Here is a 27,079-nt window from a genome sequence, read left to right as displayed (position 1 = left end):
TCTCCAGAAGGGTGCCATTATGTATATCTTTTGTACGCACTGATTTATTGAATTATTCTACCACATTAATAAGTTTGTGATCTCGACAAAACAAAAAGTTAAAGAAGGCTATTGCTTTGTTCAAGATTTTCTGCTTCATTTGATTTAATTTTTTTAGTACTGGTTATTTCCTTATGTTTTTCTTAATTCTGTTTATTTAAAATGATAGAATATCTGCGTTATATTTTCTGATTGTGCAAAGCGTTTAATAAAGTTTACCCATCCATCCATTATCCTTTATCTTTAAAAAAAATCCAGCTTATCAAAATGCCATTGAATTTTGGGAGGAAACCCATTCACATACTGAGTAAACCTACAACATCTACGAGGGAGCACCCAGGACTTTAATAAACAATAAATAAGCCTCGAAACAGCTTACGGTGTAAAGGCTTTGAGCTATCAAACTGCTCCTTAACACTACCCTGGATAAGTGTGTTAAAAGAATGAATGGATGGATGGACAGAAATGTATTTTTCTTATTGATAGAGCCCCTACAACCCGTACCTTAACTCGGTGAAGTTCTCTTTGTTGTTTTTTTGTAACACGCTGTTTCCATATTGAAACTGAAGCTTACGCGCGCAGCCTCTATAGTGTTTCCGGGTCAAACAAGCGCTTGGCTTTGGAGGCGAGACGTTGGCATGCCTTCTCCCGACTGTGTTTAGAAAAAGTGAAGAGTTGCGCATGCGTCTCTTCTCAGTGCGCCTGTCGCAGGATAAACTTGAAGTTTTGTGTCTCTACCTCGCTTTCGTCGTTGAGTAAAGAAGTCTGATGTCATTCACCACGACGCTTGATAAGTCCTTGCAATTTTTTCTCCTTCTCCGCAGCGCGGCTGGTGAGTCCTGAATTAACATCACGGGGGAAAGATGGGAGGAGACAGGGTCTCGAGCTAGGCTTAGAATGAACTGTACGGTGTGTTAAGAAAGAGGATAGAGGTTGTGTTACAGTACAAACTGTACTTGGAGCATTTTGTTATAGTGTTTAAGTAAATAAACAGTGCTGAGAATAATGTTTAATAAATAAATAATATAAAGGAATATATTTTCACACACTGCAACCACATTTGTAGAGAGTATTATGCTACGTTCATGTGCAATCGGACAGAAAATAAAGCTGAGTTTCCTAGTTGAAAAATGTCACGCCGGCCTCTCGGCAAAGTTGGAGCTCCAAAGCTTACAACTCGGAGAAATCAATGCTACCTGAATTCTTCGAGATCAAAGACAATGCTGACCTTTCACCTCGGCCAATTGTAAAAGAAAAGAAAAAAGAAATGTAACCTGCGCAACCAGATATTGTATTATTGGTGGTCGAGCTGCATTTGGAGCGACACGATTCGCCCTAAAAACGTTTACTTTGCCCCTTACCAAGGATTTATTGCACTCGAAGTTGCTGTTTTTGCAGAGTTGATGTTACTTAACGTGTTAGCGCTGGGAGGTGCGTTATTGTGAATTTAATTATCTTTTGCAAAAATGGTAGAAATTGTTATTTAACTGCTTTTCGATGAGCATAGGCACATGTGTAACAATTAGCAGTTTAGGGCAATGGATGTCGCATTCTATTTTTGTTAGTCATTATACAGAAAATGTGCAGTGTTTGTTCTCTGCTCATATAATACTGTGGTAGCAGGACTTAGACAAGTAGAAAATTAGGTAAATGGGTCTTTATTTATCCCCTGGGGGAAATTTGACTTTTTAGAGATGATCAATAATTATTGTGGCAAACAACAACCAGCTTCACAAATATGCACCAGAATGACTTGTCATAGTCACAGTGAGGCCTTATAAAGACATTGCCGTTGGTATGAAAGACCCCAGAAGCATTTCTATGTACAATAATACTGAGTAATCCATTTTCTGAAACTACTCTGCGCTAATGACTCAGAGAGTAGATGTGTAACATTGTTCATAATGGCACTCAGTTTTGTTTTCATTCTCTCCTTCACTACGACTTCCAGGGGTCCAGAGGGCATTCTGTAACTGAGCCTGCCATTTTAATTAAGTTGATGATATGGTAGGTCTCTCTCAAAGTGGTGTTACCAGCCCACACACACTAGGGCCCATTTAACAATGCCATTTCGCCTAATCTATATGACTGTGGAAGGAAAACGGGCTTGGGGAGAACATGCAAACTCCACACAGGGAGCACAACCTCTGGTATCCTTGTCGCAAGGCAGCAACGTGTTTCTAAAAAGGATGGGGCTAAAGAGGTAGTTGTAACCTTGAGTGGACACTATGGATGAGTGAACATTTTTTATTTACATGTGAAACTATATAAAGAATAAAGAAAGACCAAATTAAAATTGGCAGTATGGCACATTAATTGAGACGTCGAACTTAAGTTGCTTAGTCCCCTCCTCTGCCTTGTTGTACAACAGTAAACTTTGTGTAACATGATGTATATATGGAATCAGAAGTGTCTAAGGGTTTGAGCAGCGTTCTGTGTTATAAAGATGTTAGAGTTGTGGGTGATGTGTCGTGGGCTTGGTATCAGCAGGGAGTTGACTTCATATATATATGTCATTTCTATTTAAACTTGTATTTTCATGTGTGCATGAAGAGGGGCGGCAGATTGTGTTGGAGGAGGAAGGGTTTTGGACTGTGCTGGACCCCCATAAAGCGAGTTACTTTGACCCCTGAACACATCTGGTAGATGTAGATATATTTTATTTGAGTGAATGCTTGTTGAGCTTCACCTGACCACACAAATTCTGTATTAGCCTTTTTTGTTGTTAATGATGAGACTGAGGAAACCAGTCTCAATGAATGTTTCATAATAATTTGCAAATCTAGTAAATCTTTCCACTTGTTTCCCTGAGTTTGTATTGCCCATTCCAAAAGCAACTTTTATTTTAGCCATATTTTTGATGTTGGTTGACTTGGTATTGCAGCAATTATTGAAACTAATGTATTAGCCCTAGTTTCTAAAACTGTGCTCGGAGGTTGCCTGTGTGAAGTTTTCACATATACCCATGTTTGCAGATATATAATTCTCTGGATACTCTACATCTCTAAATATATGCGTGTTAGATGAATTTACCGATTCCAAATTGGCTGTGTGTATTTGAATGCATCCTGTGATGGACTGGCACGTTGTTCAGATTTTCCAGCATTGCAGCCAGTGCTGCTGGAGTAAGGTCCAGCTCTCTGTTACTGTAATTTGGATTAAGCCGGTTTGAGAGTGACTTATTTTTCAAGGTTTACATATAATTTATTATTATATAATCTCTCTAAAACATCTCAGACATGATCTTTGTGGTTGAATTAAGTCATGGAAACTCCTGATATATAAACTGTGGTACATGGCTGGCCGTTCATCCTGGCCAATACCCCCAGTCCACCAGATGAAGCCCTACTTGCAGCATGGAGATGCCCCGCATGCCAGCAGGGAATTATGGACAGTGGACTTTTAATGCACAGCCCTGCTGGATACCATGGGGGCCGTCAGGAGTCGCTGCAGGGAGGCGCGGGGACTATTTTTCCTACACCCCGGAAGTACGTCCCAGTCACATGGACAGAAGAAATGATGTGCTTCCGGGATGAAGAAAATTAGTTTTTACCTGACCCAGAAGTGATAGAAAGTTACATGGACTGAGGGACAAACACTTCCGGGTCAAGGACTAGAAAGGACTCTGGGAAATCCCAGACGGACGAGCTGAGTTGGGAGGCAGGGTAGCTAAGTGTCTAGGAGTGGAGGATTGTGATTTGATTTGTATTGTTAATTGAGTATTGGGGAGTGGAGGTTGCTTGTGCACATTATTATTATAATAAATAATAATTCTGGACTTTTACCTGGTATCTGACGAGTGGTCTGAGGGTACAAGGGAGCGAGAAAGCCTTTAAGCTGTCACAAAACATACAGCATTACTAGTTATTTGCAGTAGAGTGACTAGTTTGACGTGTTATAATTAGTTTCTGTTGCAAGTTCCAATAAGTTATAGCCATTATGCAATTTCAATTTAGTAAAAAAAAATCTGTAGGGTCAGTTGCAGTGTGTATGATCTTATCTTAGTCAACATTTATTGTTACTGCTCTCTGTCAAGTGTAGCGTTGACACTGTGTACTTACAGTCGCTCAATCTGAGCTGTGACATTGCAGTGTTTGCCTTGGAGCTGGCAAAGAAGAGCAAAGTTGAGTAAAAATTTTAAGTCATCTCGCAAGTAGGTCAAACCGACGTAGTCTGTATGATGCCTGAATACATTAATTTCATAATACTTGCCTCTGTACTGTTAACATAGACAAAAAAAGTATGTGTATACAAATCCGTACATTCTAACAAATACAAAGGACATAAATCATGAAACATTTATATAGCATTTGTCCTGGTTTTTGACTGAAGTATACCATGGTATTATGTTACAACCAGGAGTTGTTCTCTGGCTTATGTGTGTTTTCCTTTTTATTATTTCTAAATTATTATTTTTAAGGCTATATTCCTTGTGTTGTTCTTCAAAGGTTTTCATAGAATTCTGATATAGCATCAAAAGACCAATTTTGGTTAGGGCATCAGCGATTCCCTCTAAGAAACGGTCATAGTTTTGGTACATGTTGTTTTTGGGGTTTATTGGGAACTGTTTTTTGCTAGTTATTTAGGGTGAACTGGAGCAGGCTTGTAAGACCGACTTAAACTTCAACCAGTACTAATTTATCCATGCTTGGGACCGGCACTTGCTAATCAGTGGCTGATGTTAAGGTGCCAGGGGAATGGAGAAAAAGTTTATTACTACTAATGTATAAGGAGAAGGGGGATTCTATGAGCTGTGTGGTCTAAGCATGATCAAGCAGCTCGGGCACAAAATGAAGGTTGTCATACAGGCCATCAAGCAAATAATCAAAGGAATGATAAACATAGATAAAATGCATCATGCCACGAAGGGGAACTTCTTGTAAGACATGTTCAGAAAAGTATCAGGAGAAATTCAACTCAGTATTTTTTGCTTTTGCAGATTTAGAAAAAAACATTTGACTGTATCCCAAGGGAAGTCATGATTTGTAGAATGCAGTTTATGGGAGTTTAGAAAGAACTTGTTAAAGTGTTCGTGTCCATGTACTATAGTGTTAAGTCAACTGTCAGTACGGTGTGTGAAGATAGCGAGAGCTTTAGCATGAAAGTGGGAGTACATCAAGGTTCATTCATAAGCCTTTTATTCTTTGCCATAGTAATGGAAACAGTTACCTTTTGTTTCTCTGTTCTAGGAATTGGTCTACATTTGTTAAACCTGTATGAAAGTAACTGAAACACACTCATTAAAAGAAACTGAACAGTACAGTTTATTGATCAGTGCAAAGGTTCGAAAATCACAACTTGTGTGTGTGTGTGTGTATATGTTTAGTGGAACAGGGATGGTCAATGAGTCCTGGGTTCAAATAATGGAAGGTTTATTCCACACAATACCTCCAAAAAGTAACACAAGCACAAACACAGGTTTTCTTTCTTTCTCTCTCTTCTCACCACTGCACTACCCCTCTCCAGTCGAGTGTTGCTCCACCTCCTCCCAGCTCCAACTCGCCTGGATAAGGGAGTGTGGTACCTTTCATTAAAGACCTGGGAGTACTTCCAGTGCCAGGGCTTCTGCCCGATGGAAGTACTTCCCTGTCATATGGAAGTCCCATTTATTAGAGAGTGCATCTCCCTGCAAAGCTCCCTTGCAGCACTCGCGGACACCAGCAGGGCTGAGTTGCTGGACTACACTTCCCAGCATGCCCTACTAGTTCTATTCTGTGCACTGATGTCCAGGGCCACTGCCCACTGGCATCCTGGGGAAATAGAGTCCCCAGTGACATCTTCCGGTGGGCTGTCTGTCCATCCACTCAAGCCATCACTTTCGGGTCTGGCTGCTTCCCCTCTCCTGGTTGGGATGCCCTTCTGCCTTTTCGGACCTTCCCGTCCAGGTAAGGAACCATCCCCATTTTTGTTTGGGACAATGACACATTTTCTTTGGTGGTGATGCTCTGCCAAGCCTCTAATGCAGCCATTTTCAGCTCCTACTTGTTTTTGGAGGTTGTCCCCTTAAGTTTTCTCTTCAGCATATTGAAGTTCTGCTTAATTGGATTTAAATCGGAAGACTGGCTTGGCCATTCAATAATTTTCACCTTTTTCTTTATTTTAAAGTCTGTTGCCTTAGCAGATTGATTGGGGTCATTATCTTGTTGTAGGACGAAGTGCCTTCCAATGAGTTTGGAGGCATTTACTGGAACTTGAGCATGTAAGATATTTCTATACACCTCAGAATTCATTTATACATCTGCTACCTTTGGACGTCATACAAACCCCAGCCATATCACTCCCACCAGCATGTTTAATAGATGAGGTGGTATGCTTTGGATCTTGGGCAGTTCCTTTTGTCTCCACACTGTGCTCTTGCCTTCACTCTGATACAGCAGATTCATCTTTGTCTCATCTGTCCACAAGACCTTTTTCCAGAGTTCTGCAGGGTTTTTAAAGTACTTTTTCATCCTGAAGATAACATAACTGTCACTTGGTATTAAGAAAGAAATTAGGCTGAGTTTATAAAAGAATTTGATCATTTAAATGGTTTTGTCTTTCTCAGTCAGATAAATTGGAACCTGTCGCAGATGAGGAAATGGCATCTGTTAAAGAAGAGTCCATTGAAACAGTGCCAGACGCATCAGAGATGAAGTACACTACAGCTGAACATAAAGCCAGTGTCAACTGCTCATACCATATTGAGAAGAATGATAATAAAATTGTATTGACCATGACTCATTCTGAGATGAAGGATAATGAACACAGCTCGGTCCTCATTAAAGAAGAGAACTGTGAATGGGAGCATGTAAACATTAAAGAGGAACATTGTGACCGTGGGTATGAATGTATTAAACAGGAAATCTGTGAATATGACTGTGTTCTTAACCCTGCATATGGTCTTTTTAAAAATGAACACAGTGACACAAGTGTCACACTTAAGAAACAAGAGGATTTTCAGCCCACGTATGAACCCATCAAAACAATAAAGCATGAATCTATGAGTACATTAAGTGAAGGGGTTTTTACAGATCAAAAAGTGACAGTTGATTTGGAATCTGCATGTAATAGACAATGGCTTCCAAAGTCACAGAAGACACAGAATGAGGAAGAACATACCGCTGTAAAGCAGGAGGAAGAGTTGGCAGCACATTCTGCAAGTAAGTTGAACTACTGTAAGCTCTGTCATTACTGATCTATTGGTGTTATTGTTGTATCATTGGATGACATTGCAGTACACAATGTTACTAAAGTGGAATTGACCTTGATGAAAGAATTGCATTATGATGGTTTGAGAGGGGAATGGAAAATTTCTATCTTTTACATGCATGATGTACTGGCTCACATTTTGTTCCATGCATTCACATGGTATAAGCCTAGTGATATTTCATTAACATTACAACAATTTGACTAGAGGTTTAATATTTGGTATTCCCCAAAATGGTTCTCAATGTACAGTGCATATAAAAATTATTAAACCCTATGAAATTTTTCATATTTTTTGTTGTACAACATTGAATCGCAGTGGATTTAATTTGGGTTTTTTGTCATTGATCAATAAACGAAAACTCTTTAATGTCAAAGTGAAAACAGATCTGTGCAATATGGTCTAAATTATTTACAAATATAAAACACAATTTCATAAATGTTCATCTATTTCAAGTCAGTATTTAGTAGATGTACCTTTGGCAGACATGACAGCCTTAAGGGACTGTAAGTGAACAGCTTTTTTCAAGTCCAGCCAGTAATTCTCACACATTTAGTATTTCTTTTTTAATGTCATTCCTGTGCAACTTTGGCTTTATTCTCAGGGTCGCTGTCTTTCTGGAAGACGCATCTTCTCCCAACATGACAGTTTCTTGCAGATAGCATCAGTTTTTCCTCTAGGATTTCCCTGTATTTGAATGTATTCATTTTAACATCACCAGCTCTGCATGGCCTGCTGTAGTGAAGCATCCTCACACTATGCTGTTACCACCACCATGCTTCATGGTGGGGATGGGGTATTTTTCATAATGTGCAGTGTTTGGCTAAAACACTTAATTTTGGTCTCATCAGTCTATAGAACCTTCTTTGAGCTGCCACGTACCTTCTGACAAAATTTAGCCGAGATGTCATGTACATGTTTTTACTTTTTCTTTAAAACCATTGGCTTATCTTTGCCATAAAGCCGCAACTGGCAAAGTAGTCATGCACAGTTGTTGTCTCCACTGTAGATTGTGACTTCTTCAAAGTTCTCAGAGGTCTCTTTGTGGCCTCCCTGACTCATTATCTTCAGTTTTTGAGGACAGTCAGCTCTAGACAGATTTACAGCTATGCCATACTCTTTCCATTCCTTAATGATTGATTTAACTGGATACTCAGTGAGTTGGGATATTTTCTTGTTTCCTCCCTCTTGACCTGTACTGTACTTTTTAGTCACCTTTTTATGGAGTTACTTAGAGTGTTCTTTTAGCTTCATTGTGTAGGTCGGGCAACTATACGGACGCCTCGCTAGTCGAAGTTTACATGTACGGGTGCATTTGGCCTATGGTCGGTAGAAACAAACAGATAAACTGTATTTAAACTAATTTTGAGATCTATAAAACAAATTGGCTATACCAGTGGTAATTTAGACATGTCATATTAAAGGGAGTGAATGCCTATTTTGTGTTTTATATTTGCAGTTAATTTAGAAAACTGATTTGTTTTCACTTTCACATTAGTGTTTTTATGTTTATCAGTGTAAAAAAGCATGTTTACAAAAAAAAATTAAACCCACTGTGATTCAATGCTTTATAGTAATAAAATATAAAAAATTCTAAGGGGCTGAATACATCTTATATGTTCTATATTAACATATGCAGGATACAGTGAAATTCTTATTTGCATTTCATAGGGCTGTGAGGATACGGGTCAACCCTGTTTTACCAGGTTCTTCCGGGGAGCCTTTTGAACGTGTAACCACCGATAACATACCTGAGAAATAAGCCAGGGGATGAGGACAAAACAGACAAACATAGCAATGGGTAGGTGCATAAAGGCGCAAAGTGCTTTTATTAAAAACTATCAAAAACAAATCAGTGTTCAGTAAGTGCAGTTCATCAAACCGTCAATAAATAAATAATCCAATAAAAAAGTGTGCGTGGAGGTTAAAACCAATCAAATAGATAATCCATTAAAACGGAGTTTAAAAACACAGTACAGGAAACTGCCCTTTCCAATTCAGAGCTCTGGTGCCCCCTTAAAACTGATGTCTCCTCAACTTGCCCTTTTTGGACCTTGCAGTCTGAGGGGATGTCTACCACCAGGCACAGACAGCCATTTTGTACCGGCCCGTTTCCCCGCCACCTATCCCACGGCATTCCGCGTGGAGCCGCCAGGCCTTGCTCCACTCCGTGGCCGCCACTACTGAATGGCTTCACCTGGTGAAAGTGTGCTATCCTGCAACTGCTGCTCTCCCAGAGAGAGCACACTTCTGAGTGCGACGGTCGCTCCTGCTACCTGGTCATAACTCCTCTGCCCCCTCCTGATGGCTGGCCACACACTCTCCTCTCTGGGGTTCCAATCTTGTCCGCTTGCTTCCTCTCATCTAACACTGCCTCTTTCTCACTCCTGCCTTTCTCTCTTCTTCCCTTCTTTAACCTTCATTCTTTTTCTTCTGTATTTACTTTCTAATCTTGCGCTCCCTTCTGTTCTGTACAAGCTTCTTTATCATCTGCTTCTTAATTGGATATGTGTGTAGAGCAACCTTCCTCCGCGGCATCATTTAGGTGCCTGGCTGATCCGCCTGCCTCCACATTTGTATGTGGCATGGTTAGCCAATTCCCCAATTAGCCGCAAACCCGATATATCATAATGGCCATTACAGGGGAGAATACATTGAGAATTTTGTACAGTTTTATCTCATTCAGAAAGTATAGTGTAAATACTTCTTTCTTTTCAGATATTCACTTTCTTGCTCTTGTATATTGTCAAAGTAACAAAGTAAGCGTACCGTATACTGTGTTTACTCATGTAATATGTAGTGTGAGTGAAGTAGTTTGCAAAGTGGCAATCATTATTTCAGAGCCAAGTGAGTTTTAAATCACTAAGAAATGTTAATAATGTGCATACTTAGGCATTTATTTGTTATTGCTGCTCCTACTCTCCAACCACTGTCTGGTCCAGATGGAACAGGTCTAAAACTATAACTTTGGTACATCACAAAGATTTGTGTATTTACGTCAATTTTAGTTATCTTGCTTTTCAGAATTCAAAACCCTTGTAAAGTGAACCAACAGATGACCACCTAACTTGATGTTTTGTTCACTTGTATGTCCATCAACTTGAAATAATGAATAAAATAAATGGATAATGAGTGATAGCAAAATCTGGATGTAAAGTGATAAAAAATACACTCTTGTTCCAAAGTTAACAAGTGTAAAAAATTCTTTGATTGAATATAAAAGCTGAAGAGAAGCATCATAGGCAACATATGTGTCAGAGAAGGAGTGTCTTGTTGAGCTGATGCATGAACAGCATCTTTAATGTCCAGGTTGATGGCCTCTCTTTCTCTCTCGAGCCTTGGGTGATGCTTCCTTTATGCCAAATTTCGCACATGGCATTCTACAGTATATCCTGTAATGTTCCACTCAGATAGTTGGCTAACTACTTTGGTGATGGGTATCTTGTCCCAAAGGGATTAAACATAAAAGTGAGTACAAAGCAACCTTATCTTGACAAGAGTGTTTATCTATATTATGCCCAATTCCCTTGGTAAAAGTGACATTCAAGCTGGCATTTGATTCATAAATTGATCAGCTATTTTGACCTAAGATTATAATATAAGTTACACACTGTGATAAGATGAAAGAAAATTTTCATAGACTTAGTCAAAAGCATCAAAGTGTGACCCAGAACCTTAAATAGTCTTCCTGTCCTGCTCATAGGGACTTGTAGTGCTGCTCTGTATGAAGCATCTGTGGGTAAAGGGCCAGAAAGTTCATGTGCAGTTCATCCTAGCTTTTCTGAGCAAAACATGTAGCAAGAAAATGCAGTCCATTGTTGGTTTCTAAACAAGTTGTTTGCTGTCACAAAATGGCAATTTTTATCTCTCCAGTACAATAAGCTAATAAAATATTGAGAAACAGAAGCCAATGTTTTTGAAATGTTGATCTCGGGGGGTTTAGGGGAGTGAGTCTTGTAGATCACTGGTGTGTTGGAATGAGAGCACTAACAAGCTGTAGAATTAAACAATGGGTTTACTTAACAGCAAAAATCAGCCTTTAATTAAGAAATCTGTTTGGAGCGAAGATGTTGACCTTCCAGAAAGTGAGTCTGAGAAAGCTGAGATATCCAGGTTATCTGTTGGTTCACTTTGCACCTAATTATTGCTTTACATATTGGTTAAGAAATAAAAGAAACAATTAAGGGTTCTACTTCTTAAAACACATTGCAGTTAAAGTTAAGTCGAAAGATGTTCATTGTTCGTTTCATTTAGAAAAATGGAGGTAAAGGTACCTCCATTATTCAAGTGAACAATATTGCACCTTTTTCTATAAAACAATATACAGTAAAATATATAAATACTAACAACAAGAACAGCTTTAAAATTGTGCAATATTTTTTAAGTAGTTAACATCCTGTCATTTAAGTAAAATAGTATTGGCATTCATAAATATCACAATATTTAAGCAGGGCTTAATTAATATTAATATTATTAATTTATACTATATATTAATTATATATATTATATATTAATATTAATATTTAAGCAGGGCTTAAATTTAGGTTTTGTTTTGATACACATCAGGATTCTTCCAGTGTGACAGTGTTAATGACTTCAAAAAATATCCAGGATATTTTCATTTAAACAAACTCTCTAAAGTTTTTTTTTTTTTTTTTGTAACAACATGCTTTTAAAATTTGATTTGTCAGAGAGTTGCTCTGTTAGGTTTCAAAAATTTGCTATTGTAAGATTTACATTTACAACATTATGTGGTTAAAAGGTTTACTAAAGAGTAATAATTACTGAATCGATCAAATTAACTTAAATTTCAAGTGTCACAAACTCCAGGTGCTTTAATTTTCTTATTTATTTTTTTTTAACATTTGTGCCAACGTTAAGGCACGTATAAAATCAAACTTTTCAATTTTACATTAGTCTGTTAATTTGAAAACTCCTGTAAAACAGTATTTGTTTTGCTGTTTTCTAGGAATCTTACATGACTTATATTTTGTTATTTTGTATGTCTGTGTATAAATTCAGAAATAGAAAATAAACTTTGACCGATATTTCTTATATTCAGTTACTGCTAACTGAGAGACTGCATTCTATTCACCAATGTACCATATAGTTATAGTACATATTAAGCTAAATACCCATCTGGTTTGAAACTTGCTTCAATTTTCACTTGCTATAACTGTTATTCATCTCGCATCCCACAGTTAAGTTTTTTCTTGCCCCCCTGTACTATTACTATGTTGCCAATTAGAAAATGGATGGATGCGTGAATGTACATCGTAGACATGCACATTACAATCTGTGATTGAAGGCACAGCCTTCTTTCCTTTATCAGGACTGTGTTTGCCATTGTATTAAATGTGATTCATTGTGCCATCATTTCATCCCCTGTTATAATTTTGTTACACTACAAGTTAAATGGCTACATGTTGTTTTTCACATCATTTTTTTTTTTGATAAATTCATTCCCACAGTTGTGTGGCGAACTTCCCCTGCCTTGAACTCAAAGAATAACTTCTGCCATTTTTGTTTTTAACATGTTAATACAGTGCTGGAGCATTACCACTGTGAGCTATTTTCATATGCAAGTTTTATTCATGTTTTCCTCATGTATGATTGTGCCTCTCAAAGTAATTTGTCTACTTGCAGTTATGTCTAAATACAGTACCAACTCTCACTCAGAACTACCGATACTGTGCTTAAAAAAAAAAACATTAGGTTTGTGGAATTATCGTATTGACTTGGTACCAAAGTTTTGGTTTTTTTGATATCCAATGATATAGCAGATCAATGGCATATGCATTTTAGATGAATGAATGAAATGTGAGTAGTACGCTCATGTTTTCAGGTGGGGTGTAGGGATAACATGGCAGATGCCTCTAGAGACAGATGTGTGAGTGGGCGATCCTGCATTCAAGTGTGCATGTGTGGAATTGACCTGTTCCATCATTAGCACCAGATTCATGATTGCTGTCCCTGCATCCCAGAGAGTTTTACAAGACAGCCAAAGTGGGACAGGTGAAAGAGAAAGGAAAGGGGGGGAGATAGTGAGTAAAGGAAAGGATGACAGAAATGGGAGGATTGTGAAACAGTATGCATTAAGAGAGGAGGCAGGCAGCAGGTTAGAGAGCTCTGAGGAGTGCATGGCCGATCCTCAAAGGGGCTGAAGAGGGTCACTCCAGCTGAGTATCCTGGAATGAGCAGGAGCAACCCATTGCCCAAAAGGGCCCCCTCGTAAGGCCAAGGAGTGGCAGAGGGAGTCTGAGGAGTGAGGCTCGGCATGGCACCCTGCCAAGAGCCTGTGTCAGAAGCAGGGGGCACCAGCTCTGGGTTTTAAAGGGTTGGCTGTCCCTATTTGGGAGGATGTCCCCTCTTACTGCAAGACTCCATCTGGAGTAAGCAGAGGAAATGTTGGGATTGTGCTTCCTGCCATGTATTTTAACCTAGTTTTAAATTCATTTATTGGATTCTAACCTCCACTGGTAATTTTTTTATCCTGATATATTTAATTTTTTATTGACTGCACTGCACTTTGGATGCTGTTTTTGTAAATAAAGGCACTAAGCACGTGCACCTTCTGCTGACTGTTTGTGTCCTCATTTGCACAGGTCATCCTTAGTATGTTATCGGCGGTTCCGGGTTCAAATGGTTCCCAGAAACTGCCAAGGAGTTTGAAGCCAACCTAAACCATCCCACATCTCCACATGGATAACCATATTTGTTAATGTGAAGGATTTTTAATGACCCCTAACTGTTTGTCACAAAAATTTGATCTAGTAGCGGGAGCACCTTTATTTTGGTTCCTTGACAGTTTCCATTAAATTTAAATCATTTGCTAAATGGTTATGATGATTATTGCAATTTTCTCTATTCTTAATCTGGGTAACTAAAAATAATTCAGAAAATTGTATTAGTAATAACAATAATCAACAATTAAAGTAAACAAGTTAAGAATAATAAAAGCAAATGCAAAAGGGAATTTCAATTAAAAAATGGTTTCTGTGAATAAAAATTGGGAGTGGTCTCCCCTAGACTTTCTTGTATACTCAGATATGGGGATTGATATTTGAGGAGTAAACCGCAAGCCAATAATCATATTTTTATATTATGTACATTAAAAAACCATCAACATCAAATCAAATTAATAATATATTGAACAATTATTATAAAAGTAAAGTTGACTAAATCAGACTCTAAAGCTGCATGAATAAAAAACTACCATTTCTGGATAGCGGAAATAGCTCAAAAGTTGATAGAAATCTATGTTTTTTACCTAATACAGTGGTACCTTGGTATACGTCCGCTTTGGAATAAGTCCAACTTGGTATACGTCCTGTTAGGACGCGAAAAACTTTGCTTGGTATACGACCTTTGTTTGGAATACGACTCGCGTGCTAACCTTGTTTACCTCTCTCGAGACAAAGCCACGACTGCCCACGAGCGTCAGTGCGCCAGTTGCTAGCATTCAGTGAACAACCCGCGCTATAACTCTGTGAATTTTCACGTGTGTGGTATAGTGGGTCCACAGCTCCTGTCAAAGGCCAGTTTTAAAATAAATAATCACCGCGTTTGCTGCTTGGTGAGTGGGCCTGGTGGCTCTGCAAGTGGATAGTACTGGGCTGAAGCGGTTCTCAGAGCGACTCGCGATGTGGGCGTTTCTCACCTAAGTGCACAGGTGACAGACCAGCCGCATTCGTGATTGTTCTTGGGGCTGCTAATTTCACCTGCCATGCCCTCTTGATAAACAGAAACGCGAGTTGGCTAGAAGGGGAGGAAAAAGAAAGAAAGAACGGATGGGAGGTTGCAGGAGAAAGGAGGAAGCAGGAGAGAGAAAGAGAGAGAGAGCGCAGAGGCAGGCTCGTGATGCAGCTGAACAGGGAGCCTGGGAGTTGGGCCACACCTGTGGAATAGTAGTAGTGGTCACTCCTGCTGAGTGATCATGGAGCGGGATTGACCGGAAGGAGGTCACTGTGGATCCCAAGTCACTGTCAGGAATAGCCTTTTGGAGCCAGGGATCGGAGAGGTGAACTGAACAGCTGAAGTAGGCAGAATGAAGGTCAGCTGCAAGTAGGGCAACTCCCCTGTTGAGAAGCCCAGAGGGGGCTAAAGCCCAGGTAAAAAGGCACCGTGCTTCTTGTTGGTTTTTTTTTTTTTTTTTAAAGAATGCGTCATACTGTATTTTAACCTCGTTGTTTTTAAGAAGGCTTTTTTTTTATTGTTTTTAACCTCCACGTTTCACTTCTGATTTTAAGGATTTATTTATTGGAACTTTGGACACTTTAATTTGAACACCTTGTTTTGTTGATTGTTTTAATAAAAGCACTTTGCCCTTTTTCACCATCCCGTGCTGTGTTGTCCCTCACTGCTATGCTCGGTGTAGGGTTCAAGGGCTCCCAGACAGCAGATGGGAGCATACAGCAAACCCGCATCGTCACAACGTGATTGTGTGTTTTTTCACATAAATTTGAATTGATTGTTGAAAAGTATGAAGGTGGCATGCGTATCCAGGACATGGCTGCTGCATACCGTATGCCAAGAACGAGGGTATCTACGATTGTGAAAAACAAAGATGTTATTAAAAAGTAAAGCAAGGTTAAATTTTCATTTATTTTATCTAATTGCTTTTGTATTTATGTATTTTAGTATTAAGCAGTGTTTAAATTATTTTATACAACCCCATCAATGTATAATATGCCAATAGCAATAGGATTTTTTTTTCATGGGAACGGATTAATCATTTTCCCTTTATTTCTTATGGGAAAAATTAGTTTGGTATACGTCCTATTTGGTATAAATCCAAGGACCTGGAACGGATTAAGGACGTATACCGAGGTACCTAAGTGAAAATGTAATCAAGTTATCGTGTTAATAAACACACATGCAAACAGTCACACAGACATAATTTCAAAAATTGTATTTTCAGACTCGGATGTCTAAAACCTCAAGATTCATCAAGATCTCGAGGTCGAATTTTTGGACAATTCTAATACTTTGCATACATGAAAGTAAAAATCAAACAAGGATTTGAACAAATATAATGTAAAGTATCTGAAGTTGTTCCTACTTTGAAGTGCCATTAGGTGGTATTTTATAGCACTCTGACATACCTTTTTTTATTTCATGGGAAACTTGCAACCTTAAATTATCACATAGAAAAAAATATTAGGCTCCGGAGATTTACCCAGCTTAAAAAATTAAGTCTGAAATTGTTGTGACGTATTACATGACTACTTTAATATTATCTGGCACAAAGCAGTTTAAAGTTATAGCTATGATGACCCACACAAGATGAATAACAGAGCTAAGTGGAACTGCAGATTCAAAGGAGTTCTTCGTAGGTGAGCAGGTGTGCAAACCCAGGTTTTACTTTTTAATCTGTTATATGTAAACGGCAAACATGTCTGTTAACTACATGGCATGTTGAAAAGCTGTGGTGAAATAAGCTGAGCTCCCAGTTTAATAAAAACTGTACTAACAAGTCATGGTCTCTCTTTTTAATTTCTTCTTATGAACACACATCATGTATGATAAATAAATCCATGACAGTTACATTTGTGTTGCAGGAGCAATGTTAATATGAAAAAGAAAAGAACGCAAAGCACAGTGTTAAACATACCACATACAACTTATGTCAGGCGTTTCTGTGCAGCCTGCATGAAACAGCATACCACAACCAAGTTTCAGTTAGGCCACTCTCTAAACATGAAGCTGTGATGTCATTTAAACCGAGAGTAGGTATGGAATTGGATATAAATTTTCATAGCACAAATTTCTAGAAACGTTAAGCATGTGAAGGGAAATGATTGATGATTTTTCATTATTTATATATTTTTTTTTTGTAGTAGCAGCAACCACCATTAAAAACAGAGTGAGTCCTGTAAGTGCATTAGACTCCACACTATTTGAATGCTGAAATAAATACACCCAGTTCTGGTACTTAAGGTACACACAGCAAATGAGATTGCATCATTTGTCTAGATATTTTGCAGTCTGCGTTTTTTATTTAAACAAACAGCAACAGTATTAATGATTAATTGTGCAAATACACATAAACCTACCTCATCTTTAATCCCCATATTGTACATGAGAAAAATATAAAACCACAGCTCTTAACAATGAAATAACTTTAGTCCAGGATACAGGGCCTACACATTAAATAATGCATCTTGAAGTAAGGTACGGTTTTGCCTTTGCTTATTTCTCACACTTTTTAAAGGCTATACTACATAAATACGGCTCTGGATGTATATGTGATTTTAAGTGTTATTGTGATGTAATGTTAAAGTAATGTTGCATGAAAAGGGTGTCTCGTCAACTTGCCCCCCACACTCTGCTCCTGCCAGGATGAATGTTAGCAGGCAGACTTTGTGGTTATGTTAGTCATGGTAACAATGTGCATTCAATCATCTGTGCACAAATTTGTGACACGCTGTCTTTTCTGCAACAATTTTTATGAGCACCAGCAGTTTTGTTTTAACATAGCCATCCATCCATCCATCCATTATCCAACCCGCTACTGTATATCCCAACCACAGGGTCACGGGGGTCTGCTGGAATGAGAATCAGTTTCTTCCCACAGGCCTAGTAATTTGTTATTAATAACAAAAGTGACTGGAAGGAAAACCTGCACTCACTGTGGGCCTCCAGGATCAGAGTGTGACAACCATGGAGCACACCAATCAACCAACCTTCTTTCAAATGGTAACAATGGTGTCAGGGGGTGCAAAACCAGGTGAAAAGAACATCTATGTGGAGATCAGTGTCACATTGAGAAGAAGTATAATGTGGCCTGTGCTTAGCTGACATCCATTCCAGCGTTTGTTCTTGGCTTATTCCAGGTGCTGGCACTGACTCCTCATGACCCTTTTTGTGTAATGATCTAATTAGCTAGACACAGTGTTCCCAAAGGGTTTGTCTGAATATAATGGCCAGCAGATGACTGCAGCCTGCTCCTCATAATCAGTTATCTGAGAAATATGCTAAGGTCAAACCAAAAGGAGATCAAATGTGAAACGTTAAAGTCAAAAATAACAAAGCAGTTCTGAAATTGACTAATGGTCTTTTCCCTAACCACAAGGCAAGGATTTGATTTTTCAAATATTTTTTTCAAAACTTGTATGTAAAGAATGTTTTCTAGTGACTGTGTTATGATGTCAGAGGTCCCATGATGCATCATTAATAACTGTGAATGGCCATAGGTAAACAATATGGTGTTAATCATGACAAAAAAAGAAACGGAAAATGGCAGCGCCCAAGCTAAACAAAATGAAGCTATGATATAATAATAATAATAATAATGATAATGATGATGATAATAATAAAAATAAATTTTAAATAAAGATATCTTTCATGATGCCTAAGAGAAACATATTATGGATTAGCAGTTTAGAAAAAGGTGAATGAAGAGATGTATCTAATATACAGCATCCATATGAGCTTTGTAGTTATCTGGATCATTAGTAAAGATAATTTATTTTTCACTGTTTTTCTTAACGTAGACAAATATAATGAATACATCTATTTTTATTTTATTTTTCATAGTGAATGAGACATGGAAAGATGAAATTAAAAATATCTCCTCTTGCACTGTGAATGTGTCTAAACCAGCAGATGAACATTTTCAAGATGACATAAGAATTGCACAAAATAGCAAGAATGCGGCAGGAGAAAGCGCCTTTGAGCCAGCATCTGTGAGGAGTCAACACAAGATTATCATTAAGGAGAGACTACATGCTGATCATGATAATGCTTTAAGAAGACCTAATATTCAGAATCACATGGAAGAGAAACCATTTTGCTGCATTGAATGTGGAAAGAGGTTCTCGAAGAGCAGTAATCTTCAGCGGCATCAGATAATTCATACAGGAGAAAAGCCATTTTGCTGTTTGACATGTGGAAAAATGTTTGTCCATAAGCATCACCTCAAGTCACACCAGCAAATTCATACTGACGAGAAGCCGTATTGCTGTACTGAATGCGGAAAGAGTTTCACAGAGCACTATAGACTTAAACGCCACCAACGAATTCACAGTGGTGGTCTTCATCCGGGAGACAATTTGCGTTACCGCACAGAGCGCAGAAAGATGTTCTCAGAAGGTGGTTCCCTGCAAAGACATCGGGGGATCAGAGAGAAACCGTTTAGCTGTTCTCAGTGTGGAAAGGAGTTCAAAACAATATCTGGGCTTAAGCGACACCAGAGAAGTCATACAGGTGAGAAGCCCCATGGCTGTTCTAAATGTGATTTGAGGTTCACAATGAAATCTAGTCTGCAATTACACCAGAGAATTCACACAGGGAAGCCATATAGCTGTAATGAATGTGGAAAAAAGTTCATGCTGAAACATAATTGGAAGTCCCACCAGAAAATTCACTCTACAGAGAACTTGTATGGCTCTGCTAAATGTGAGGTGAGACGTAGTCTTCATTTGGACCTGGGGGCTCAAATGGACAAAAAGCCGTACGGCTCTGGGATATGTGGGAAGGGCTTCAAAAAGAAGATTTCTCCTATGCATCCACAGGTAACTCGCACAGGAGAGAAGCCGTTTGGCTGTACTCAATGCGGTAAAAGTTTCACAAACAAATATAATCTTCAATTCCATCACAAAAATCATACTGGTGAGAAACCTTACTGCTGTGATAAATGTGGAAAGCGGTTTAAAGGTAAGTCATGCCTTAAAAGGCATCAAGTTAGTCATACAGCAGAAAAGCCATTTTGTTGTTCTGAATGTGGAAAAAGTTTCAAAGATAAATGTAGCCTTAAGAGACACCAAGTAATTCACACTGCGGAAAAACCGTACTATATTTGTTCTGAATGTGGGAAGAAGTTCTCAGTTAAATATAACTTGCACCTGCACCAGAAGATACATACATTAGATGGTCTACATAGTTGTAATGAATGTGGTAAACACTTTGTAAACAAACACAAGCTCCTGTCCCACCAAAAAATTCACACTGGGGAGAAACCTTATCACTGTGGCGAATGTGGGAAATGTTTCATTCAGAAAGTAAGTCTTAAAATTCACCAGCTCATTCACACAGGAGAGAAGCCATATGTTTGCACTGAATGTGGCAAGGGGTTCACATTCAGCAGCAGTCTTCATCGTCACAAGAGGGTTCATAGTGGAGAGAGAGTCGGCCAACAGAAGTAGACAGATGTAATAGTAGCAGGGAACGATGACAATAACTGTAGCTGCTAAAATTGTCTAAGCCATTCTGAGCCCCAGTGTTCCGGATGTAGAATGCTGTAAAGAAGTAAGTACACCCCATCTAAAGGTACATGTTACACATTTGGGTGTATTGATATTTAATCTTTACTGCAGCAATGCTGATAGATAAAAGTGAGCTAATTTAACAAAGAATAATATAAATTATACACAGTAATAATTTATTCAACAAAAGGCAGAAATGGAAATCAAGTACACCCCTGGCAAATGAAACTGACAGCTACAACAAAGGATGCATATGATAGACAACCTGCAAATTTGTAGTGAATGTGAAAAACACTTTATAAACAGACTCTAGCTTCAGTTCCACCAGAAAATTCTTACTCGGGAGAAGCCTTATCAACACAAGTCAATAGTGTAGCATTCTACCCTTCATCTCACTCTAGCTGGAAGAATTAATGTTGTTAAGATGAATATCCTTCCTAAGCTTCTTTTTTATTTCAAAACATTCCAATATACATCAATAAATCATTTTTTAAGAAATCAGATTCAACCTTAACCTCATTTATTTGGAAATCAAACCATCCACGTATCCAAAGGGCGACGCTACACAGACCTAAGGCAGAAGTCAGCATGGCTTTACCTAACTTTTAATTTAATTACTGGGCGGCAAACATACAACATATAAAAACCTGGACATTTACATAAATAGATGAACATACACAGGCTTGGTCCGCAATAGAAATGAAATCCTGCAGTAACCCTAACCCTAACCCTAATTCATCGCCAATATACTAACAACCCAATTGTGCTTCACTCATTCAGAATATAGAACCAATGTAGAAAGCATTTTAAGATGGAGAATCTTTTATCTGTGGCACCTCTGCACGACAGCCACCTTTTTCTACCATCACAAACGTACACAGTTTTGAATGTCTCAAAAACGTTCAGGATTAGATCACTTAGAGATCTGTACATAGGCGTTTTTGCATCCTATGAACAATTACACTCCAAATTTAACTTTGTAGCAACACATTTCTTTCACTACCTCCAAATTAGAAACTTTGTTAAACAAAACCTACCCAATTTTCCTCACCTCCCACCTACCTCTATGCCGGATAAAGTATTGATTAGTTTTGAGGACTCGGACAGCATTTCTATTATCTTATATAATACGCTACCATGGCTGTCGATTTGTCAGTCCAGGATTTTAAACCAGCTGTAGTTCGCAAACTGCTTGTTTGACCTATTGACCTGAAATGTGGTACACATATACTACATGATTTTTATTACTATTTTTATTCTTATTTTATTGGAAACCAACTCTCGGCAGCAGCCAGCAGAGCGGCCATGTGGCACATGCGTACGGGCTCCGTTCTCATCCCAACCTCCTTCGCCGTCACTTCCCCTACCTCTTCATATCTTAAATCATTCTTGAGGCAGATTGAAGACTTAAGTGAAAATTTAAGAAAAATGTACTAAGTAATTGCTACACAAAAACTAACTTAATCAGTTTTAATGCAAAAAGATGCTGACAGAAGAGGAATAGAAACAGGCCGCTAGGGTGGAGAAAAGAAGAGCTGCTCAGGAAGCAGCAAGCACATCAAACTCTGAGCAAACGGCAGGTAAATGTACAGAGAGAGAGGAGGAAAACTATAAGTCAAGTGGATTCACTGCACGTTATCATTCAGTACGCCGTTACTAGTAGTATGTAAAACCATTTTACAGTCCTTCCCTTTCAAAGATCCAAGAGAACAATGGGAAAAGGATCTCTCACTCAACATCTCAGAAAAGGAGTGGAAGGCAGCAATGCACAGAATTATAAAACTTAAAATTATATATCAAGTGAGTCGCTCTCATTTAAAATTGTCCAAAATGTTTCCAGGGCAAGATCCAACCTATGAATGTTGCGATCAAGTTCCAGTCTCACTGGGTCACATGTTTTGGGCCTGCACCAAATTAACGTCATTCTGGACCAAAATCTTTAAATGTCTTTCAGACAGCCATGGTGTCACAATCCCTCCTAATCCACTAACAGCCATGTTTGGTGGGCTCACAGAGGGGCTTAAAGAGGAGAAGAACAAACAAACTGGAATTGCCTTGACGTCACTATTAAGGCATGTAGACTTATATTGCTCAACTGGAAGAATCCTAACTCTCCTATTCTAAGCCAGTGTGTAACGGATGTTATATACTATTTGAAACTGGAAAAAGTCAAATTCTCACTTAGAGGATCTGTGCAGAACTTTTTAAAAACCTGGCAGGATCTCATCGGTAACATTTTAGAATAAACATTTAAATTGAGTAAGCAGATTCTCTCCCCTCTTTTTTTTTTTTTTTTTTTTTAAACTCTATTTTTGTTCATTTATTAATTTGTCTATTTACTTATTTTTACTAAAGTTTTACTCTGCTGGCCTAGCTCTCTTTCTCGTGGGTGGTGGTTAATTTGTTTCAAACCTAGTTTTGTAAAACTTAACTTATTTGTATGGAATGTTATTTTAATAAAATCAATAAAATAAAAAAAAAGATATGCAGTGGTGATGGTTTGTGTCATTAATGGAGTATCTTTGCAGGAGAGGAAGACCTGTAATGAAGTTACATGCTGTCACGGTCTAGTTCATGGCTTAGCCACAACAGAGACAAACCCAATTAGTTAGAAAGAAAATTGATGGGTCACTGCGATTGGGTGGTCAACTGAAATCTAAAGAGGAGATGATGTACTGCTGAAGATGGAGGCGGTTTGGGTGGCCCAGTCCACAGCAAAGGGTCTGAATACTTCGATAAATGAGTTCAGATTTTTTTTTTTTTTTAAATAAATTTGCAAACCTTTCTGAAAACATGTTTGCACTTTGCCATGATGGGTTATTGAGTGTGGACTGATGAGAAATAATGGCAAATCTAATTTTTTAAAAAAGTGAGCAGAAAGTGATGGGCTCTAAATACTTTATGAAATCGCCTGCTATATTAAGTGTCCACAGATGTTTTGCCATCTAGTGTGCAGTCAGGTCCATAAGTATTTGGCCGGTGACACAATTTCCATCATTTCGGCTCTGTATGCCACTGCAATGAATTTGAAATCAAGCAATCATTATGTGAATGAAGGGTATGACCTTCAGCTTTAATTTAAGGGGTTTAACAAAAATATTGTATGAGCTGTTTTGGAATGGCAGACATTTCTATACATGGTTCCCCTGTTTTTATTAAAATTGTGCCACTGTCCAAATACTTATGGACCCGATTGTGTGATTCTGGCCTGCGTTGGGTTATTTAAAATGTTATTCTTGGTAATACTGAATATGATACCAGGCTGTATGTGCTTCAGATGGTCCCATCTGAAAACATTTCTATGCACTTCCATCATTCTTTTTTCCTCCCATTTTTAACTTTTTATTGCATACTGATTTTTTATGTCACCCTTTTTATAAAAAGCCATTATAGCATTTCTGAGTATCTTACCACACTACAGAGAAATTCAGCGGGTCCATTTGCAACACAACAGTCTCGTGCTCCTGACCTGCTGCTTGCTCTCCTGGAATGGCCCAGTCCTGCATCGTGAACTTACAGGCCCTCTATGCTGTTAGGAAGAAAGACATTTTTCCTTGATGCACCCCTCTGTTCCACAGTTTAAAGTTACAAATGAAACAATTTGGACACGATTAAAGTGCACATTGTAGACTTTCAGTTGAGGGGATTTGCACACATTTTGGTCACACCGTGTAGAAATGACAACACTTTTCCTACACGGCCCACCCATTTCAGGTCACCATGTTTGGGGACATAACAAGAGTCAGTATATTGAAGCAGTCATATTTAGGACTTTCCCTTGTAGTTTGTAATGCATAGACATTGTCACGTGCTGAGGAACTTTTCTGTTGATGGTCTGCCAAGCTTCTAATATGGCCGTCTTCAGTTCCTGCTTGTTTTGGGGGCTTATCCCCTTAAGTTTTTTCTTCAGCATATGGAAGGCCTGCTCAGTTGAATTGAAGTTGGATGACTGGCTTAGCCATTCTAGAATTTTCCTTTTTTAAGTGTGTTTGGAATCCTCATCTTGTTGTATGATAAAGAGCCATCCACTGAGTTTGGAGACATTTACTGGAACTTGAGCACATCAGATGTTTCTGTACACCTCCATATTCATTGTGCCACTGCTGTCAGCAGTTAAATTATCAATGAAAATGATGTGGTAGCCATACATGCCCAGGCCAAAACACCCCCACTGTCATATTTAACAGATAAGGTGGTCTGTTTTGGGTCTCAGGTAGTTCCTTGTCACCTCCACACTTTGCTCTTGTCATCACTCTGATACAGCAGGTTCATCTTTGTCTGTCCACAAGACCATCTCCCAGATTTCTGCAGGCTCTTTGAAGTCCTTTTTCTCAAACTGTAATCTGGCCATCCGTTTTTTGTAGTGTTCATCTTGCAGTGCGTCCTCTGTATTTTTGTTCATGAAGTCTTCTGCTGATAGTCATCTTTGACAAATCCTCATCTCCCTCCTGAAGACTGTGATGATCTGTCAAACAGGCCTTAGGGGGCTTTTCTTCACTTTAGTGAGGATTCTTCTGTCCTCAGCAGTCCCTTGGCTTAGCAGTCCCTTTGTGATTACTGATCTTACCAGTGTGTTCTTTCTTCTTCATGATATTCCAGACAGTTGATTTTGGCCATCCTAAGGTTTTGATGACGTCTCTAATGGTTTTATTTTTGTTTTCCAGCCTCATAATGGCTTCTTTGACTTTCATTTGCACAGCTCTTGTCCTCATGATGAATAATAGCAGCTACAGACTCTAAAGAGTAAAAGCAAGCCGAGGTATCTTATGAAGCCATGAAACCCACCTGTGTGTGTGCGAGACCATCAATTATGTTGTCTGTTAGGCTTTACTCTGAATTTACTATCTCACTCTTCTTTATTTATTTATCTGGTTTGTACAATGCTATATACTTTATACCCTGCCGTTCTTTCTTAAACTCTGTGAAGTGCCTTGAGCATTGGAAAGGTGCTATATAAATAAAATGTATTATTATTATTATTATTATTATTACACCAAGTCTTTCCCTTTGAGAATTGCAAATATTCCCAAAAAGTACACCGATATATCTTTCAATATAATATAAAGTTATGTTGATTGATATTTCCAGGTTCTGGTAACTAAAGAAAGATGAACTTGTCTTGTGTTGGTCTGTTTGGTTTTCGAGCTCTTCACTTTTGACAGTTCATTTTGTACACGAGTTCTCAAACAGACCACAAAGTGATGTTTCTTTGATTATGTTGACCTCTTTTATAAGTCACTTTGGATAAAAGCATCTGTTAAGGAAATAAATGTATCATTCAAAAACATTTTTAAGAGTAGATTTAAAATACAAGGCAATATAACATCCCTACTTATATTGTAAGAAGGCAGCACAGTGGTCCAGTGTTAGCTCTTCTGCCTTAAAACAAGGAGTGGGTTCTTCCTGTATGGATTTTCCACGGATGTTCTCCCCAAGTCAGTGTTGGCTTTCTCCAGGTATGGCAGTTTTCTCCCAAAGACATTCAGGTAAGATGATCTGATGTTAAATTCAGGTGAAGTGCCTTTAAGACTGAAGCCAGGAAGCACTTGAAATCGGGAACAAACAACTGAGACATGGAGTTGAAGCAGAAACCTTGACAACTGTTAAGAAGAATCTGGATGACATATTGGGACAGTTTAGCTATTAGCTGAACAAACTGGCTTGATGGACTAAATGGTCTTCTCTCGTTTGTCAAATGTGTGTTACCATATTGTCCCCAAGTGTTTGTACGTTCGTCCTGGGATGGGCTGGCAACCTGTCCCGGTGTTGTTCCCTGCCTTTCATCCACTGACTGCTGGGATAGACTCCGGCTGTCCCTCAATCCTGCCCTGAATTAGCAGGATAAGAAATAGAGGCTGGATGTTGGAAGCACCCACCACACGACTAACCACCAGGACAGCGGCAGATGGAATGCCAATCCTGCCACCAAGTCCTCAAGTTTTCCCTGTAAGTTGGAGAAACTGCTTGCATAGATGAATGGATTATTGTAACAAACACATTTCTAAATATATAAGACATTTAATATACTGTGTGGCCAGACTCAACACTGATCTTTCTTGGCATATCTTTTAACGTGGAAACAGTTAAACTCGGACAATCCAATGAATCCACTTGAATTTGAACACTCAGTGACTCATTTAAAGTCGTGTAGTTAAGCAGTTTGCTCTGCCAGCACACGTAAGCTTCAATTCACAGCTTTGCTACTTACTTGCGCTACACTGATAAAACAGTGACCACGTGTGAATTCGCCAGGCAAATATAGTAGAGCACTTTAAAAAACTGCTGAAAACACATTACTTTAACGTGGCCTTTTTATAACTTCACTTTAACTTAATTCTGATACACTGTATGTTCAATTCATCACAATAACTATTCACAGTGGCTCCAAAATCCGTACTGACCCCTACTCTCTCTTCTGTTTCTTTTTCCGGTTTCTTGGTGGTGATGGCAATCTTTGTTGTGGCAGCCTGTGCCACCACCACCTACTCAAACCATCATGATGCACCAACATTGATGGACTGAAAGCCAGAAGTCTACGTGACCATCATCATCAGGTCCTTCCATGAGAACCCTAATTCCAAAGAGGACTGTTTGACTTATGTTAGGTAGAATGCCCAGAGGGGATTGGGCGGTCTCGTGGTCTGGAATC

General features: G+C 38.7%; 1 protein-coding gene across 1 annotated transcript; it reads left to right on the top strand.

The window, feature by feature from the left end:
- Positions 1-665: 665 nt before the first annotated feature.
- On the top strand, positions 666-20,886 carry LOC120528047 (zinc finger protein 2-like). Its single transcript, XM_039752023.1, has 3 exons — positions 666-871; positions 6,584-7,178; positions 18,764-20,886. The coding sequence occupies exons 2-3, from the start codon at positions 6,617-6,619 to the stop codon at positions 20,368-20,370; spliced, it is 2,169 nt and encodes a 722-aa protein (XP_039607957.1). The 5' UTR covers positions 666-871; positions 6,584-6,616; the 3' UTR covers positions 20,371-20,886.
- Positions 20,887-27,079: the final 6,193 nt, after the last annotated feature.

This window comes from Polypterus senegalus, chromosome 4, assembly GCF_016835505.1.
Source record: "Polypterus senegalus isolate Bchr_013 chromosome 4, ASM1683550v1, whole genome shotgun sequence".
NCBI classification, from domain to species: domain Eukaryota; kingdom Metazoa; phylum Chordata; class Cladistia; order Polypteriformes; family Polypteridae; genus Polypterus; species Polypterus senegalus.
Note: the sequence above shows the minus strand (reverse complement) of the source record. Positions and strands in the feature narration are given on the sequence as shown.

Excerpts from the sequence above, each read along its gene's own strand:
- LOC120528047 (XM_039752023.1), top strand. The coding sequence starts at position 6,617 with ATGGCATCTGTTAAAGAAGAGTCCATTGAAACAGTGCCAGACGCATCA. Across the intron at positions 7,179-18,763 it reads GTTGGCAGCACATTCTGCAA|TGAATGAGACATGGAAAGAT; the intron begins GTAAGTTGAACT and ends TATTTTTCATAG.